General features: G+C 45.6%; 1 protein-coding gene across 10 annotated transcripts in view; it reads left to right on the top strand.

Annotated features, from left to right (window-relative positions):
- rab3gap1 (RAB3 GTPase activating protein subunit 1) overlaps nt 1-19,268 on the top strand; it is a 176,501-nt gene that overhangs the window by 142,526 nt on the left and 14,707 nt on the right. For all 10 annotated transcript variants that reach the window (XR_005101404.1, XM_037280619.1, XM_037280621.1 and 7 more), the window contains one exon: nt 13,371-13,474. Coding sequence is in view for 9 of the 10 variants with exons in the window: in XM_037280619.1 (XP_037136514.1) it covers nt 13,371-13,474 (104 nt within the window). In the remaining variant the exon portion in view is untranslated. The remainder of the gene's footprint in view (nt 1-13,370; nt 13,475-19,268) is intronic.

A 19,268-nucleotide genomic window follows, 5' to 3' on the forward strand; every position in this document is an offset into this window, starting at 1 on the left:
AGTGTCCCCGTCTCCCACAGTTCCAACAGGTCTCTGAATCTGATGGGGGTTTTGAATTATACGGCGGCCTGCGACCTTGCTGGCCTCGACCTCTTCCTCTGGCCTGCTGGGACCCATGAAAGAAGACTGTTGTATCTTCATCTAGGTCAACATCATCATCATCGCCTAGATGAAATACATCAGAACTTTTGCCTCTTTTGATCACTTTTTCAGCATGTCTGGCCCATTGCATAGTTGTTGTCACACTTGCAATATCTACTTCCACCAAATGTTTCCTCACCCAGTTGCCGATTTCAGGGCGGAAGTTAGTAAGGAGCGCATTTTTAAGCTGTTGCTGATAAGCACTCTCAGCTGCATCATTGAATGGGATGCCGCTATGCACCCTGAATTCTTTTTCAAATCTTAAGCGAAAATCATCAGTATCTTCCCCAGGCTTCTGTTTAATTCCTGCCAAATGACCATAATTCGCTCGTTTTCGAAATACAGTTCGCACTCTTTGCACAAGATCATTCCATTGTGCTGCATACTCTCCTACCAATTGATTTCCCTCAACGGGATAGGGAAAGGGCCCTTGATTATTTCTACCCGTATAATGACCTCTAACTTTTGCCCAGTCCTTTCCCAAGGAAGACATTGCAGCTTCTCCTGCTTCATGCCCATTCAGTCTATAGGAATGTATGATTCCAGCCATGTCTTCAGCCCATTTATCTGGGTCTTCGGCAACAGGGGTAACCCCTTCAACTGCTTTTCTTGCCTCTTCCAAAGTCCATGGCCGAAAAACATACGTATGTGGAGGTTGGCCTTCCCCTACAATAGGGTTTGGCACCTGTATCATTGGGCACACATCAACATTGTCCAAATTTTGGGAAAATCTAGCAGCAGTGGTCAAACTTCGTGTTTGTACAGGACTTCTAGTAATGTGACCCTGATTTTTTTTTCTGTTATATGGGGGAGGGTGCAGGTCTGTTAAACCTGGATACAAGTTTTGCATACAAGCGGATGATCCCGCTTGCTCCGCTTGAGCTGCATTCCCAGCTGCGGCTGGAGCCGTGGCCGGGACAGTGCGCCTGCGCACTGTGGCCTCATTGTCTTCCGGCCTGACAAACATAGTCGCAGCCTCATCACTTTTCAACTTTCTATCTTTTGTCTTTTGGATTTGTTCTCTTCTCTCTTGTGAAGCATTCAACCACATTCTAGCACAAATCAATTCTTTCTCTTTACTTTTCTTTTTCAGTCCCTTTGACTTCCTATTCACACTCTCCTCCAAAACATCAACCACTACCTTCCACACTTCAACTTTCAACTTCCCTTCTACTCCGTACTTTTTCTTCCACTTTGGCATGTATTGCATACAATTAAGAAATTTACTCGCCATGTACTTCTCATCTCCTTCAAGAGCTAGGGATTTACCGGTTTTGTTTCCCATCTTAATTCGGTATTTTAGGTTTATACAATCTATTTATATTTTTATTTTCTTTGAGGATCCTCAATGCAGGTTTAAATTGACCTTCCACCAAATTCTCTTTGCAGTCAATTTATCCTACCAGTCGCACTCTCAACCACACAAACACCAGCGCTTTTTATTTTTAGGCCTATCCAGGATGGGTGTAAAACCCTACAACACAGCTTGGAGGAACGGACAGAAAAAAGAATCTACGCCCTTCTTCAATTAGGAAAAAGAAACTCTGTTCTTTCTTAGCCCGTTCCTTCCACTGGGACTTGAACCCAAGCTGTTCTTTGGCCGGAGAAACGTACAAAGAAATATCTACACCCTTCTTTGATTAACAAAAAAGAAGCTCCGTGTTTCTTAGCACGTTCCTTCCACTGGGACTCTAACCCAAGCCAGATCCCTCAGCTTGGAAGAACAGACAAAGAAGAATCTACGCACTTCTTCGATGAACGAAAAAGAAGCTCTGCTTTTCTTAGTCTGTTACTTCCCCTGGGACTCGAACCCAAGCTATATTCCGTGCACCTCTACCTTTTACGCGTTTCACAACAACACAATCACACAACTTTAGGGCGTTAACTTACTTGTCCCCTGGTTCGTTGCACTGCCGGGTCCCGTCAATCCACCTCTGTCAGACGAAGGCAGACCTAAGATGCTGGCCCAGTGAAGAATTTCCTTCCCAGGTCTTTCTTTACCAGGTCCTCCTAATGGACGCTGGCCCGTCGACGGTGTACAGCGCGTCGTCCTCCGTCAGCCAGATGGCGGGTATGAGGGTCCCGGGTTTCGGCACCAAAATGTTAGGGTAGTGTTCACTCTAACTTATTTTGCAAGAACCACACTGGAGACAAGTTAGTCGTTTCAGACACCTGCAGGCGGAGAGTTCACTCGTCGCTGTGCTTACAGCGATGGTCGAATGAAGTCTGAAGTCAGGCCTCATCAGGTGCATATTTATTGAGAAGAAACACAGTGGGGTTGAAAGTGGGGGTGTTGGAACACAGGATGGGGTGTAGCCGCTCCCCTGCTGATCAAAGCATAGCAGGGGGCCTTTTACGACTTTGTGGAAACAAAGCAACTCTGATTGCTTCCTCTGCAGCTAGTCAATCAGGTGAAAAGAGCTTAGCACTTTGGTCTACTACTTTTGGTAAGACAGGACAGGCTAGGTAAATTATCACAGGTTACATTCCAACATAATCATACGATGAAGATATTCTGCAAACCCTAACATCTGCATTATTCTCTGTGGTTGCTTTCTTAAAGAAATCTTGTTGCCTCGGCAGACGTGTTTTAAGACTGGCAACCTGGTTGGCTCTCTCATCTCCCTGGTATTTTTTGTACTCTCAAGCATGTCTAGTTGTATAATGACATTTCAAATTGTATTCAAAGTCCAAAGTCAAAGTCAGCTTTATTGTCAATCCCTTCATATGTCAAGACACACAAAGAAACCGAAATTCCGTTTCCTCTATCCCACGGTGACGAGACATAGTACACGATAGACATACCAGTAGACGACACAAAATAAAAACAAGTACCGTTTTTTTCCGTGTATAATACGCCCCCATGTATAATACGCACCCTAACAATGGCATGTTGATGCTGGAAAAAAGCCTGTACCCATGTATAATACGCACCCAATTTTTTTTTTTTTTTTTTTCTTTTTTTTTAAATTTTTTTTTTTTTTTTTTTTTTTAAAGTCCCAATGATCGTCACACACGCAGGGAGGCAATGGGTCCCATTTTTATAGTCTTTGGTATGGTCTTAACTAGGCTGGATGTATTTTTTTTGTTGGCGTTGATTTCTCCGACTGCCCGTAAAGGCACCACCGCGATCAGATGAAAAGAGAGGAAAGTGACGTGCGGACATGTGAAAAAGGCGGCTCTGTATGGGAGAGACGTTGAAGAGGAATAAAAACACCCTTGGAAACCAAAACTTGCCCCTCGTCGTGACTCGGAGCCGCAACAAATGTTTCGGATTTGTGTAGGGTACATTGTGACAGCAAACGAGCAGGTGATCGAGCAAGCGTCTGATACGAGAGCATTGCGTTCGTATGGAGCGTGTTTGAAGTGAACAGCAGAGACGAAAGGAACAAGGCAAAGTGTTGTGAAATAAAATATTACCTGTAATACGCATTTTGTTATTTGCTGATTGTATTAAGCTATCACATTCATTGTCAGTCAAGAAGAGAAGAGGACTATTATCCCTTCTTTGACGAAATGACCAGAGCACAGTACAAACACACTATTGTTCTTTCGGTATTTATTCAACCCACATTCTTTCACAACATGACAAGAAGAGAACATACATAAATCAATACTCGTACCAGTACCATGATTTTCTTAAAAAAAAAAAAAAATAAAAAAAAAAATTAAATTAAAAAAAAAAAATTAAAAGAAAATTGTACCCATGTATAATGCGCACCCCAGATTTTAGGACAATAAATTAGTTAAATTTTGCGTATTATACACGGAAAAAACGGTAGGCACAAACAATAAATAATAAATAAATAATATGAGCGATGAACAAATAATAAACAAATAACCCAATAAATAAGAGGAGCAAAACTGAGCCAGTGTGCATACAGCAGACAGTAAGCATAGCGCAAAGTACAGGACGCTACGCAGAAAGGGGGAGCGAGTTCAGGATCCTAACAGCCTGGAGTATGAAGCTGTTGGTGAGTCTGGTGGTGCGGGAGCGCAGGCTCCTGTACCTCCTCCCAGAGGGCAGAAGATCAAACAAAGAGTGAGCGGGGTGACTCACATCACTCACAATCGTGGTCGCCTTGCGGGTGAGATGGGAGGTGTAAATGTCCTTCAAGGAGGGGAGAGAAGCACCAATAGTCTTACCAGCCGTGTTCACTACGCGCTGCAGGGCCTTCAAGTTGTAGTCAGTGCAGCTGCCATCCCAAACAGCAATACAGCTGGAGAGGACGCTCTCAATGGTGCCGCGGTAAAATGTAGTCATGACGGCCGGAGGAGCGCCCGCTCGCCTGAGTTTCCGCAGGAAGTACAGGCGGCGCTGGGCCTTCTTCGCCAGTGATGCGGTGTTGGTGGACCAGGAGAGATCCTCACTGATGTGCACCCCCAGGAACCTGGCGCTGCCCACTCTCTCCACCACAGCACCGTCGATGGTCAGCGGCAGGTGTTGGGTGTGACCCTTCCGGAAGTCAACAACAATCTCCTTGGTCTTGTCGACGTTCAGCAGGAGGTTGTTGTCCCTGCACCACGTGGTCAGAAGGTCAAACTCCAGCCTGTATTGAGTCTCGTCTCCCTTGGTGATGAGACCCACCAGAGTCGTGTCGTCAGCAAACTTCACTATGCGGTTGTCGCTGTAGGTGGCAGTGCAGTCATGCGTCAGGAGGGTGAAGAGCAGCGGACTGAGCACGCAGCCTTGGGGGGGCCCCCGTGCTCAGCGTGATGCTGGCGGAGATTTTGTCGCCAACACGTACCACCTGTGGCCTCTGACAGAGGAAGTCCAGTAGCCAGTTGCAGAGGCAGGTACTGAGGCCCAGCTTGTCAAGTTTGCTGATGAGACGTTGTGGCACAATGGTGTTGAAGGCAGAACTGAAGTCCACAAACAGCAATCTCACATACGAGTCCCTCCTCTCCAGGTGGGTGAGGGCCGAGTGGAGGGCAGAGCAGATGGCATCCTCAGAGGACCGTTTGGCTCGGTACGCAAACTGGAAGGGGTCAATGGTGGGGGGGAGAACGGATCGGATGTGCTCCATGACAAGCCTCTCAAAGCACTTCATGATGATGGGCGTAAGTGCCACGGGGCGGTAGTCATTGAAGCAGGACGGAGCAGGTTTCTTCGGCACAGGTACGATGGTGGCAGCTTTGAAACACGACAGAACGATGGCCTGCCGCAGGGAAGTTTTAAAGATGTCCGTGAAGACACCCGTCAGCTCACCAGCGCAGTCCTTCAGCGCTCGACCCGGGATGTTGTCAGGGCCCGCCGCCTTACGGATGTTGATAGCGGCAAGCGCCCTCCTCACGCTGTCGGCGGAGAGGCACAGGGGCAGCTCGTGGGAAGGGGGAGTGGCCTTCAGCGGGCAAGTGCTGTTCTGAGCGTCGAAGCGAGCAAAGAAGCGGTTGAGGTCATTGAGCAGACGGACGTCGCCTTCACAGCTCTGCGGCGCGGGCTTGTAGTCCGTGGTGGTCTGAATGCCCTGCCAAAGGCTCCGTGCGTCCCTGCTGTCCTTGAAGTGAGCGGTAATTTTGCACGAGAACGCCCTCTTCGCTTCTTTGATGCCCCGGGACAGGTCGGCCCTCGCAGTCCTCAAGCCAGCCTCATCCCCCGCTCTAAAGGCTTTGTCCCTGGCCCTCAGCAGCCTGAAGACAGCCCCAGTCAGCCATGGCTTCCGGTTAGCCCGAGTGACGATGGATTTTGAGTGAGTCACATCATCAATGCACTTCCCGATGTAGGAGGAAACAGAGTCAGTATACTCCTCAATGTCTGTCCGACCGTCGCAAGTGGCAGCCCTCCTAAACATGTCCCAGTCAGTAGAGCCAAAGCAGTCACGAAGCGCATCAGAGGCACCCTCAGGCCACACCCGTACCCGCTTGCGAACCGGTCTGGATGTTCTCACCATTTGTCTGTATGCGGCCAAAAGCATAACAGTGATATGGTCAGAAAGTCCAAGATGGGGGAGGGGGGCGGCTCTGAAAGCTCCTTTATGCGAAGAGTAGACCAGGTCCAGGAAGCTGTCGCCACGCGTAGGAAAATTAACATGCTGGTGAAGCCTCGGAAAAACAGACTTCAGGTTAGCATGATTAAAATCCCCAGCGAAGATGGTGAAACCGTCAGGGTGCGCTGTCTGTTGTTCACTGACAGCCTGGTACAGTTCACTAAGAGCCGCGATCCTGTCGCCTTCGATGTTGGAAGGCGGGATGTAAACCGCGACCAGCAGAATCGCGGTAAATTCCCTTGGCAGGTAAAAAGGACGGCACTTAATGATCACAAACTCCGCCAGTGGCGAACAGTGCTTGCATACCACCACAGAGTCCCGGCACCACTCGTCACGGATGTAGACGCATATTCCACCTCCACGAGATTTTCCGCCTTGTACAATGGCCTGGTCCGCCCGATAGCACGCTAGCCGCTCCAGACGTACAGCTGAGTCCGGAATGTTGACGGCCAACCAAGTCTCAGTGAACACGAGCACACAGCAGTCACGCACTGTCCGGTTTGTAGATCTCAGCAAGCGAATGTAATCCATTTTGTTGTCCAGCGATCGAACATTCGCCAGAAGAATGGAAGGCACGGCCGGGCGAGCTGGGTTGGCCGCCAGCCTGGCCCGGACGCCCCCACGCTTGCCCCTCTTCAGCCTCCTCGCACACTGCTTCCGACGCTTCCCAACCGGGGGAGGAATAGCAGACGAGTCCGGCGACGCTACAGGACGTAGCAGTCCGAGCTCCTTTAATGTCCCCGCATCAAAGTCCAGAACTCGACAAAACTCGCTTTCGCCGATGTCGAGCAGAACCTGCCTGCCGTACTCGTAGCACGACTCAGTACGACGAGACGAACACACAAAACTGCCGGACAAACACTCATCAGACGAACAAAACACCGTTCGGGCGGGACAGAGAGAGGTCGCTGCGTATGCACGCGCCGCCATCTTTGACATCTTTTCCTTGTGCACCGCAACTTTTTTAGTACAAATAAGACACGTCGGGGTGCCCCTGTGCTCAACAAAGAAATATTACACGTCCCACTTTTCCTGAAATTGTCTTTGCTCATCACCGACCTTTCTCTTCACTGCAGGCTTTGAAAGAGACATATTTGGGGCTCTGTAATATGTGATTCCACTTGGAGTTAGTCTCGGGTTTAACTTTAACGTTTCAGTTGCGCGGGGCTGTGGCGCATGCGCACTTGCGCTCTCCGATCTTTATCGGAGAAAGGCGTATACATGACAGAGATCTGGATAGCGATCGGAGTTCTCCTCCGATCGTATCGAACAACGGCAGTTATCCGAATTTCTCAAGTGTCATGTAAACGCACTTATTAAGTTTCAGTTTCACTCGCAACGCGCCTACAATTAATTCGAGGACTGTGGGCGCCGAGCGGAGTCAGCGGCTTCACGGTTTCCGGCTCCAGCTGACTGGAGGAATGAATGAATAAGTGAGCGAAGCATTGGACAGCCCGGCCGATGTCCCGCCCTCCAGAGCCATATACCTCACCGTGATTGGTTAATTCATCTCTGCACACCACAAGTGTCATTTATATAAATTTTGTGGGCCGCACTTACATTAATCTTTCATATTAAGAAGGGGGCTGCAAATTATCGTCCCGTGGACCGCAGTTGACCTGTTCTAGATGTTCCCAACAGACCCTCACAATGCGTTTTGGTTTGTCACGTCACACCAGCACCTTCCCCACCATCGGAGCCAACACACCACCGGGTGGTGATCAAGTAACAGCTCTGACCCTCTCTATACTCAAGTATCCAAAACATGCGGCTGCAAATCCTATGACGTGACTACAAAGTCGCTCATTGAACTGTGGCCTTGGGTGTCCTGGTGCCAAATGCACACATGGACAACCTTATGCTTGAACATTGTGTTTATGGATAAACAATGTTGCGCACAGAAGTCCAATAACAAAACACCCCTGGGGTTCTGATTGGGGGGTCCATTCCTCCCAATCATACCCCTCCAGGTCTTACTGTCAATGCCCATTGGTAACCCTGATGAACAATGAAGTCCCTTGGAGCAGCGCAGTCCAGCACACCCTCCAAGGACTCCAAAAAGGGTGGATACTCTGAGCTGCGGTTTGTTACATAGACACAAGCAACAGTCAGGACCAGTCCCCCCACCAGGAGGCTACCCTGTCATTCACCAACGTGAACCCCAATGTGCAGGCGCCTAGCCGGGGGGCAATAAGTATGCCCACACCTGGTCTCACCTCTCACCGTGGGCAACTCCAGAGTGGAAGAGAGTCCAGCCCCTTTTGAGAGGGCTTGTACCGGAACCCAAGCTATGTGTGGTGAGTCTGACTGTCTTGTCAGAACTTATCTACCTTGCACACCAGCTTGGGCTCCTTCCCTGTCAGAGAGGTGACATTCCACTTCCCTAGAGCTAGCTTCGGTAGCTGTGGATCCAACCCCACCTTTGGCTGCTGGCCAACTCACAGTGCCCCTTTGGCCCCTCCCACAGGTGGTGAGCCTATTGGAAATGGAGTTCTCAAGTTGCCTTTTCGGGCTGTGCCAGGTCGGACCCTAGGGGTGGGAATTAAAAAAGAGAAATAAAATCATGGCCATCAGCAATCAGTCCATGGAGTTTCTCCACATTTGACCAATTTTCCCACTTCCTATGCAATCTTCAGTCTTGGAGTCTCAGTCTGGATGTTATTCTTTCCATTTGGAAAATGTTTCATATCCACTGGTCCTTTGATGGAATTATAATTATTGTCCTCTCTCAATTCTTTATTTTTCAGCAGCCAGCATTATCTTAGCCTAATACTTGTCCTGATAGTGTTGAGTGTTGTCTTGAAAATTACCAAGGTACATGGTATCAGGGCTTAATGCAACCAAATATCCCAATCCCTCATTACTACACCTAATATACTTCACACGTGAGGGTAATGGAAAACAGGTGGACACAATCAGGAATCATGGTGGATACTGGCATCATTTAAGGAAGGGCAAGTGACCTAAAATGAAACGGTGTTGGAAAATGTATTGTATTATTTTTGTTGGCACCCCAATTGCCCTCCGCTTCGTATCAGCCATTACCCACATCCAACTTCAAAGTGTGTTTGTTTCCATCTAAACAAAAATGTTCACTGAGACACAAACCACACTTGAATACATTTTATCCGATTATATTAATTCTGCGTTCAGGAAAAAGGCAAATTATACGGCATCGGGCATTCTCCCCCACGATATGAAAGAACCGTGCCCCATAAAACAACTCACACATTTTTATACACTTCACTTGTTTTCGTAACAAGAGGTGGGGACCACTGGTCTTCTCCTTTTTTGGGTATCTTAAAGTCCAATTTTCCCCCCAAGCCTGCTACATCTCGTCCAATCCTTGGACCAGCAGCTCTTGGACTTTTGCTGGCGCCAATTCGTGTAGATTTCTCATTTCTTATCTTCAGGGTCATGGTGATACAATATTGATCCTAGCTAATGTTTTTACTATTTTCATTATTTTCCATGCCAAAGTACTCTTTCCCACATTTCCATTCTTCATGCTTCACTTCTGAGTACTTAGAAGTTAAACTAATCATTATATAGTAATGGACTCTTCTCAAGGTTTCTCATTTCCCCTAGTAGGAGTTTTGAGTTTTTCCTTGCCCTCCTGGGATTTTAAGATCAGGGGATGTTTGAGAATATTTGTCAATTTTCGCACATGTCCTGAGTGTTGTTAGTCACCTAAATGTTGAACAGAGGCTGAGATGTACCGAAGTCAAATTCCTAGTTTGGCATGCTCAAACATGGCCAATAAAAATTCTTGATTCTTGTAATCCCTCGCTACTTTGCAGTTCATCTACTGCGCCTCGCTCTATCGCGGATTTTTATTTTTATTTTTTTAAGTCTGCCACACACAATCACAACGTCATATGCAATGAAGCACACAAGCCAGGCAACAAGACAGGCAAGTACATTCCTACACCATCAGCAACTCCCCGATGGTCGTGGCTTTTTGCGCCGTCACTTGGAGCGCAGGGATTTGTCTGCCCATATGACACTAATGACCAATGGGAACATGTGGATCTGTGTCCTTGCAGCTGATTGGCTTAGCATTTCTGACTACACTTTATTCAAGATTCAAGAGTTTTTTATTCGCCATGTTTGAGCGTGCCAAACAAGGAATTTGACTTCGGTAAATCACAGCCTCTGTTCAACATTTAGGTGACTAACAACACTCAGGACATGTGAAAAATGGCAAATATTCTCAAACATCCCCTGATCTTAAACTCCCAAGAGGGCAAGGAAGAACTCAAAACTCCAGCTAGGGGAATTGAGAAACCTTGAGAAGAGACCACAGATGGGAAGGTCCCTTATCCAGGATGACCAGGCTGCAATGGATGCAGAGAGGACACAAAGTACAAACAGTGTGGACAAATTCAAAAAAGGTGTGGAGAGCAGGATGTTATTGCACAGTAATGACTCTGAGACTCTAAGAGTGGTGTGAGTTCATCAGAGCAACAGCCTGGGGGAAGAAGCTGTCTCTGTGTCTGCTGGTTTTGGCGTACCGAGCTCTATAACGCCGTCCGGAGGGGAGTAGTTCAAACAGACTGCAACCTGGGTGAGAAGGGTCTGTAGAGATGTTCCTTGCACGTTTCCTGGTCCTGGAGAGGTACAAGTCTTGGATAGATGGGAGGTTGATTCCAATTATCTTTTCTGCAGTCCTGATTGTCCGTTGCAGTCTGTGCTTGTCTTGTTTGGAGGCCGATCCAAACCAGACAGTGATGGAGGTGCAGAGGACAGACTGGATGATGGCAGTGTAGAAGGTCTTCAGAAGCTCTCGCGGCAGGTTGAGCTTCTTGAGCTGTCTCAGGAAGTACAGCCTCTGCTGGGCCTTCTTCCGTACAGAGTCTATGTGGCCGGTCCATTTCAGGTCCCGAGAGATTGTGGTTCCCAGGAACTTGAAGGTGTCCGTGGAGAGAAAAGTATTACTGCGGATAGTGAGGGGTAAAGGTGGTGAAGGGTCTCGCCTGAAGTCCACTGTCATCTCCACGGTCTTGAGCGGGTTCAGCTCCAGGTGGTTTTGGCTGCACCAGTGGACCAGCCGCTCCACCTCCTGTCTGTACGCAGTCTCATCACCGTCCTGGATCAGTCCGATGAGAGTGGTGTCGTCAGCATACTTCAGGAGCTTCACAGGAGAGTCACCTGAGAAGAAATCGTTGGTGTAGAGAGAGAAGAGCAGTGGGGAGAGAACGCACCCCTGAGGGGCTCCAGTATTGGTGGTCCGGGCGTCAGATGTGATGCCCCCCAGCCTCACACGCTGTCTCCTGTTGGTCAGGAAGCTGGTGATCCACTGACAGGTGGAGGCAGGCACCGCAAGCTGGATGAGCTTCTGTTGGAGGATGTCAGGAGCGATGGTGTTGAACGCCGAGCTGAAGTCCACGAACAGGATCCTGGCGTACGTTCCTGGGGAGTCCAGGTGGTGCAGGATGTAGTGCAGTCCCATGTTGACCGCATCGTCCACCGACCTGTTTGCCCGGGAGGCAAACTGGAGGGGGTCAAGCAGGGGGCCCGTGACATCCTTCAGGTGGTTCAGTACTAACCTCTCGAAAGATTTCATGACCACAGATGTCAGTGCGACAGGTCTATAGTCATTCAACGCTGTGATGGTGGGCTTCTTGGCCACTGGAACGATGGTGGAGCTCTTGAAGCACGAGGGCACCTCACACAGCTCCAGAGAACGGTTGAAGATCCGTGCAAAGGTGGGTGCCAGCTGCTCAGCACAGACTTTCAAGCAGGAAGGTGACACGCCGTCTGAGCCCGGTGCCTTCCTGATCTTTTGTCTCCGGAACATCTGGCGCACTTCCTCCTCGCGGATCTGGAGTGCGGGCGCGGCCTCTGCGAGAGAGAGTAGGTGACAACGTTGATAGAGGTGTGGACAGAGCAGTTGTGGGGAGATCTCAGCTTCCCGCACTTTATTCACTCCGTCTGTATCAACATATTAGCAGCACCTCAATCTTGCTTCATTACACATGCTCCTCGATCGCCAAACAAAGTAGAACTGCGTGTCTGCTTGTCACTCCCGATCGGATCGTCCTGTTTGCCCGTCCGTCATAAAATTATAAGTCTTGTGCGGATTCCCTCGCGCTGGGTACGTTTACACTTTAAAATGACGAGCCAGTCAGCTCTCGTACCACAGCGGGTCAGGCAAACGAGAATCAGATGGCAGGCGTGCGTGTCAAAACAGACAAAACTGTGAGGACTGACGATTAGCAGTTCTGTATTGGCGATGCGCGCCTCAGAAGTCTAGCGCGTAGGGCGCGGAATGCCATAGGCCAGCAGGGCGAGAGCGGAGACGTGACACAGCCGCGCCGAAGGAAAACTGTACCGCCGTGCAGAAACAGTCGGGACAACGGCAGTGAGTGTAAACGCGCACGTAGGAAAAAAGCACTATCATGCCACCGTCCATGATTTGGGACAGCGACTGACAATGAGCACTAAGCGCAGGGCGTGCATCTGAGCAATGTGTGGATGCCCTCGCGCTGGGCTGCCGAGGTGCGGCAGCCGGTCAGCACCGCAAGAGCAAAGCGGAGCCGTGATCCATTTACACTTTAAAATGTTTAAATGCTTTAAAATACAATAAAGTGTTTAAAAATAAAATTATAAAAGTCTTGTGCGGAAGCGCTCGCGCTGGGCCACAGGGGCATGTCAGTCGGCCAGCACGCAAGAGCAGAGAGGAGCCGTGATACTTTAAAATGTTTTAAAAAGTGTTTAAAATACAATAACATATTTAAAAGTACAATGGAGTGTATGAAAATAAAATTATAAAAGTCTTGTGCGGATGCTAGGCCGCGGGGGCGCGTCAGTCGGCCAGCACGCAAAAGCAAAAAGGAGCTATGACACTTTAACGCTTCAAAAAAGATTCAAAAAAGTCTTGTGTGGATATTGTAACAATATATTTACTCATATTTATTTTGTCATTTATTTGAATAAATCTGCAAGTCAGTGAGAAGATGCAGGTGATTTAGTGATAGATCTGATAGTTATATTAGTACGCCAAATAAAACTGCGAGCTTTGGAATCAGCACACAGAAAGCGAAGAATAAAACAAAATGTTAAAAAGTAAATAAAATTTCAACCTCCACAGAATTCACTTGTTTCGGTCATTTTTTAGAATGTTTCCGCCGAGATAAAGAAGGAACACTGATCACTCTTTCTATTGCCTTTTCAAACCTGTTTGTGATTTTTGCCCCTCACATTGTTTACTAATTTCAGTTGTTTTTTTTTCTTTTACAGAGGCATTTGAAAACATACCAACTGTGAAAAAAAACATCCAAAAAGCTACCATTCAAGCGGGCAAGCTGCTGCAACAATTCCATCTCGCCGACAATAATTTAGAGGTCAGTGGCATGCAATAGCTTATTCTTGCTGTGTAGCTTAGTTATTAAACAAATTGTTAAAGTGAAGCCTGACACATTGTCTCCGTTCATTAATTCTGGTTACCCAAACAAAACTGCGGCAGAAACCTTTCCAGTAAAATCAAGGGCTAACATCATCATCTCATATTGTGACAGTTTGTGGTTGCACATTTTTAAAGGGAGACAGGTCTGGGCTGCAAGCGGGCCGGGGGAGAACCTGGACTCTTTTACTTCGAACCCACGCTGTTGTAACACGTGCAGAATGTGGCTTGGCATTATCTTGCTGAAATAAGCAGCGACGTCCATGAAAAAGATGTCGCTTGGATGGCAACATATGTATGTTGCTCCAAAATCTGTATGTACTTTTCAGCATTTATGTTCCCTTCACAGAAATGTAAGTCACCCATGCCATGGGAACTAATGCACCCCCATACCATCACTGATGCTGGCTTTTGAACTTTGCGTTGATAACAGTCCGGATGGTCCGCTTCCTCTTTGGTCCGGAGGACACAACGTCCAGTGTTTCCAAAAACAATTTGAAAAGTGGACTCATCAGACCACAACACACTTTTTTATTGTGCATCAGTCCATTTTACATGAGCTCAGGCCCAGAGAACCCTGGCGGCGTTTCTGGATGTTGTTCATAAACGGCTTTTGCTTTGCGTGGTAGAGTTTTAACCCGCACTTACTGATGTAGTGATGAACCGTATTTACTGACAGTGGTTTTCTGAAGTTTTCCTGAGCCCATTTAGTGATATCCTTTACACACTCATGTCGGTTTTTAAGGCCGTCTGAGGGATCGAAGGTCACGGTCACTCAGTCTTGGTTTCCGGCCGTGGCACTTACGTGCAGTGATTTCACCAGATTCTCTGAACCTTTTGATGATATTATGGACCGTAGATGTTGAAATCCCTAAATTCCTTGCAATTTTGCTTTGAGAAATGTTGTTCTTAAACTGTATATAAAGTAGTGAACCTCGCCCCATCCTTGCTTGTGAATGACTGAGCATGTTTGGGGAGGCTCCTTTTATACCCATTCAAGGTACCCAATTAGCCTGATCACATGTGGGATGTTCCAAATAGGTGTTTGATGAGCTTTTTTCAGCTTTCTCAGTATTTTTTGCCACCTTTCCCAACTTCTACTGGAAGTGTTGCAGCCATGAAATTCGAAGTTCAAAGTCAAAGTCAAAGTCAAAGTCAGCTTTATTGTCAATCCCTTCATATGTCAAGACACACAAAGAAACCGAAATTCCGTTTCCTCCATCCCACGGTGACGAGACATACAAGTAGGCGACACAAAACAAAAACAAGAAGGCACAAACCATAAATAATAAATAAAATAAAATGAGCGATGAATAAAAACAGACCAATAACCCATTGAATATGAGGGGCAAAACCGAGCCAGTGAGCATACAGCAAGAACAGGACGCTACGCTGAAAGGGGGAGCGAGTTCAGGATCCTAACAGCCTGGAGTACGAAGCTGTTGGAAAGTCTGGTGCTGCGGGAGCGCAGGCTCCTGTACCGCCTCCCAGAGGGCAGAAGTTAATTATTATTTGGCAAAAAACAATTAAGTTTATCAGTTTGAAGGTTAGATATGTTGTCTTTGTAGTGTATTCAATTGAATATGGGTTGAGAAGGATTTTCAAATCGTTGTATTTTGGTTTTGTTTACATTTTACACAATTTCCCAACTTCAACCGAATCCAGTTTGTATTTATATAGAATAATTAATATTCCTTTAGTAATTATTTTCAGTCATTCATTCATTTAACAAGTCTCTTCAGGTGTTTCAGCTGTTAGATTAGACTATGAGACCCAAGTCAGACACCATATGCTGAATCTCAAACAACTCGTAAAGTTAAATATCTGCAGTCTGCAGTCTCTTTCCCTAACATTAGCAACTTCACAAACTGGCTCAACAATGGGAAAACGTGCACATTTACACGGCCTCACTCATCAATGCTGTGTACGCACAACACAGGGCCTGAAAAACTGCACAACTTCTTCCGCAAAGTATATGAGCCTTTAAAAGAATGATGGAATTTTTTTTTACAAAAGTAATGTGAGAGGGAAGAAGGAGTAAAAATAGACTGGTAAATTTTGACTTGGTAGGAGATTACAATGTTTGCAAATTATGAATAATCTCAGAATAATCTCAATCTCAGAATAAAAAGTTAAAAAAAAATACAGACCACTTTCAGTGCCTCTTGGTTGCAGGCTTAAAGCATTTCGTGTCTTTTTTTTCTGTTACAAATGTGTCAGGCAGTCGTCATTACAGTATCAAGTGTTATTTCTGGGCCGTGGAACTTGCTTAATAGTTAATGCATGTACGTACATTGTGCGTAAAATAAGAAGACTATTGTAATAAACTTGGCTGAACATCAGAGAGAACAGGAAGCACACAAAGTGATCAAATGTCTTGTCGCAACAAGAATTTAATGTTCTTAGGTGAGACTTAAAACAGCCTACTATCAAAGGCTGGGCAATAATAAAAGAAGCCAGAGGCTCGTAAATAACGCCTTTGGAGTGCAATCTTATAAATATCCATATCCACTTTCGCTAACAACTATGCACATAAGTATATTTAACATAGTTCAAATTTGGTTTGTGAATAATCTGTAAATATTTTAGTTTTGGACCCTAAATGTATCTATTCACACAAGCTTGGGGTTGTCTTAATAGTTATTTCGTGAGTAATAGTTTTTTTTTTTTTAATCCTCCTGCAAACAAAAAAAAAAGATCTGTTTTTACACTGGACATCTATAAAATACAATGAGACGCATCGTGACACAACACAATTACGCATGGGACAAGACACGAGACGAAATGTCTTATAAGATTGAGTCCATGAGTTTTTTTATATAAAATAATGCCTCATAAGATTTTTTTCCAGTTTTCAAAATGCTTTCTTTTTATTGAGCAGAATGCAAGAAAATTGATGACTTAAAAATTGATGCAAATGTGACAGGAGAATAAACAGGAGAGTCACTTTTGTGAATTTTTGTTTGCATTGTGGTAGCATTTTTGAGTTGACCCAGGATTCTCTACTAGTTCTTCAAAGACAGCAATAGTTGGGTTTCCATCCAGTGTTTTGAATTTTGAAGCGAATTTAATGAAAATGGGCAAAATGAATGTGGGACTTATCCCCATTTCCATTTGTGATTATTTTGCAAATATTGGGAGGAGCGGAGACAGCGCCATGAGATGACATCATATGAGAATGTCTCTCTGCCACAAGACTGTCGGCTGCGGGAGTCGCTGATGGTGGAGGGGTGCACTTGCCTGTATTGTGTGCCAACACCGTGAGTTCGATTCCCGCATATGACGGTCGGAATGTGACCAAAAGAAAATACTGTCTGCTGCTCGACAGCCCTAATTAATTAGTTTTTCGTTTGTTTGTTCTTATTGTCATTAATTAGCTATTGAACGTGATTTGGGGATGGTGTTGTGTTGATATTGGTGGCAAACAGTTTGTGACGACAAAATAAACTGGCCTGAACTACGAGTCAATGCGCTGCCGGGACTTCAAAATAAAAGCAAGCCAAGGCATTGACATTATGTATTCTTTCCTGAGGATTATTTTTAAATTTGCCTCTCACAGTGTTACCGTTATGAATAGTCTTCTCGACTGCGCACAATCACGGACGTGTCAAAATAGTAGTGATGGGCATGACAGTTTTTTTTTATGTACTGAACCATTAGCATCAGTTTATTCAAACACATAATTCAAAAGAACTAACAATTAAGTTAATTTAAACAAAAAAGGCTCGATCACCTCTGAGGCTCCACTTATACCTCGGCACTTGCCGACCTGAGGCACCGGGCCGGTACGTTAGGGTGGAAGAGCTCAGAAAGGTAGACTGGGGTGAGGAATAGAAGATAGAATATAGATATATAGACAATAGAAATATCTTAAAATGAACTCTAAAATGTAGTAGAGCCAGTGGAGGCAGGCCAGAATTGTAGTTATGTGATCCCACTTGTGAGCTCCAGTTAGGAGGCGAGCGGCTATTCACTCTGCTATTTTGGATTAACTGGAGACACCTTGAGAGAGTACTGGCTAACTCCTAAATAAGGTGCATCACAAATCGCCGCTGTCGGGAGGAATCCTCAAAATGACAACTTTACAGGAACTCAGTTTCCATCCTGTTATTTTATGTTTATATTATTTATTAATGTTTATAAGTTGTTATTCGTTCCTGCTTGCCACCTAACTAGTCAGAAATTGCCACACATCGGAGGAAGCCAGCGGCCCAACAACACACCACAGGGAGACAGTGGTCGCACTACAGTCCTAATTTTATTTATAGCAATCTCCTCTTGTTCAACTCGACTTCTAAGTTTATACACATCGCACATAGTCTGTCTCCCGCCATCTTCCTCAAGCCCGCAACTCCTCACGCATGTGCACTCTGCATTCATACATCACATTACAGCCTTCAGTCACACACAAGTTGTCAGAATATCTGCAAAAAAATATTTCTTTATCATAAAGAAGAGGAAAAAAAACACTACTTTCAGACCAAATGTAATATGAATGTTTAGAATTAATAATGATATAACCTCTGCGCCTCTCTCTCTCTCGCCGTCAATAAAGATAGAGAACAGCTAGAATGCCCAGTACCGTAATTTTCGGACTATAAGTCGCTCCGGAGTATAAGTCGCACCAGCCATAAAATGCCCAAAAATGTGAAAAAAAACATATATAAGTCGCTCCGGAGTATAAGTCGCATTTTGGGGGGCAATTTATTCGACAAAATCCAACACCAAGAACAGACATGAACGAGCAACAACAGGCTAAACGATACGGTATGCTAACGTGACGAACACAAACGAGGAGCTGAGAACGGGCCTGACGGAACATTCAGTTATTTAAAAAAAGCTATTACATAAATAACACGTTTATAAAACCATCTGTGTCACTCCAATTCATTAAATCCATCGATCGTCCTTTGTCAACAATGCCGTGTGCCGCGCCGCAGTTCAATATATTCCACAGGCCCATACAACGATATATAAACTATATTTTAAATAACTATCACATAAACAACAATATTATCAAACCATTTGTGTCACTCCAAATCATTAAATCCATCGATCAAATTTCTCGTCCTTTATGTCATCCTGGTGACAGAGGACATGTCCAGAGGATATGGCGCTTTAAAGTGTTAATTACTTTATTTGATTTTTTCTCTTTATTTTTCATGTTTTGAATATGTTCAAGATAAAGATATCAAAGCATGTGAAGTGATCAACTATACTAAAAATAACATGTGAAGTGGTCAACTATACTTGTAAGTGATGTGTTAATGATCAAGTAACAATTTGTGAAAAAAAACATAAGTCGCTCCTGAGTATAAGTCGCCCCCCCACCCAAACTATGAAAAAAACCGCGACTTATAGTCCAAAATTACGGTATATATTATTTTGCACTAACCGACTTGGATTTCATTCTTCCCTGGGCTATAATCCAGAGTCGGATCCTGGTAAGGAAGTCATTTTTAACTTTAAACCTTTTGGCATTGTTGCGGGTATTGTGACAGCTTGTGACTGAGCAGCATGCTGGAGCAGGAGCGAGAGTGACAGTGACAGCTGATACAGAAGAGTGAACGGTAATTCCACACCTTTAATTGTCGTGAATCATTTGAGAGACACAAGTAAAATCCTGTGTGATTGAGTTTGCTGCCTCGCAGCACATAGAGAGCGATTGTCGTGAAAAAAAAACTACTTAAATCCTGCGCATCACAGGTTCAAATCTCGTTCTCTAACTTCCCCCC

This window comes from Syngnathus acus, chromosome 21 (assembly GCF_901709675.1).
Source record: "Syngnathus acus chromosome 21, fSynAcu1.2, whole genome shotgun sequence".
Classification (NCBI taxonomy): Eukaryota; Metazoa; Chordata; class Actinopteri; order Syngnathiformes; family Syngnathidae; genus Syngnathus; species Syngnathus acus.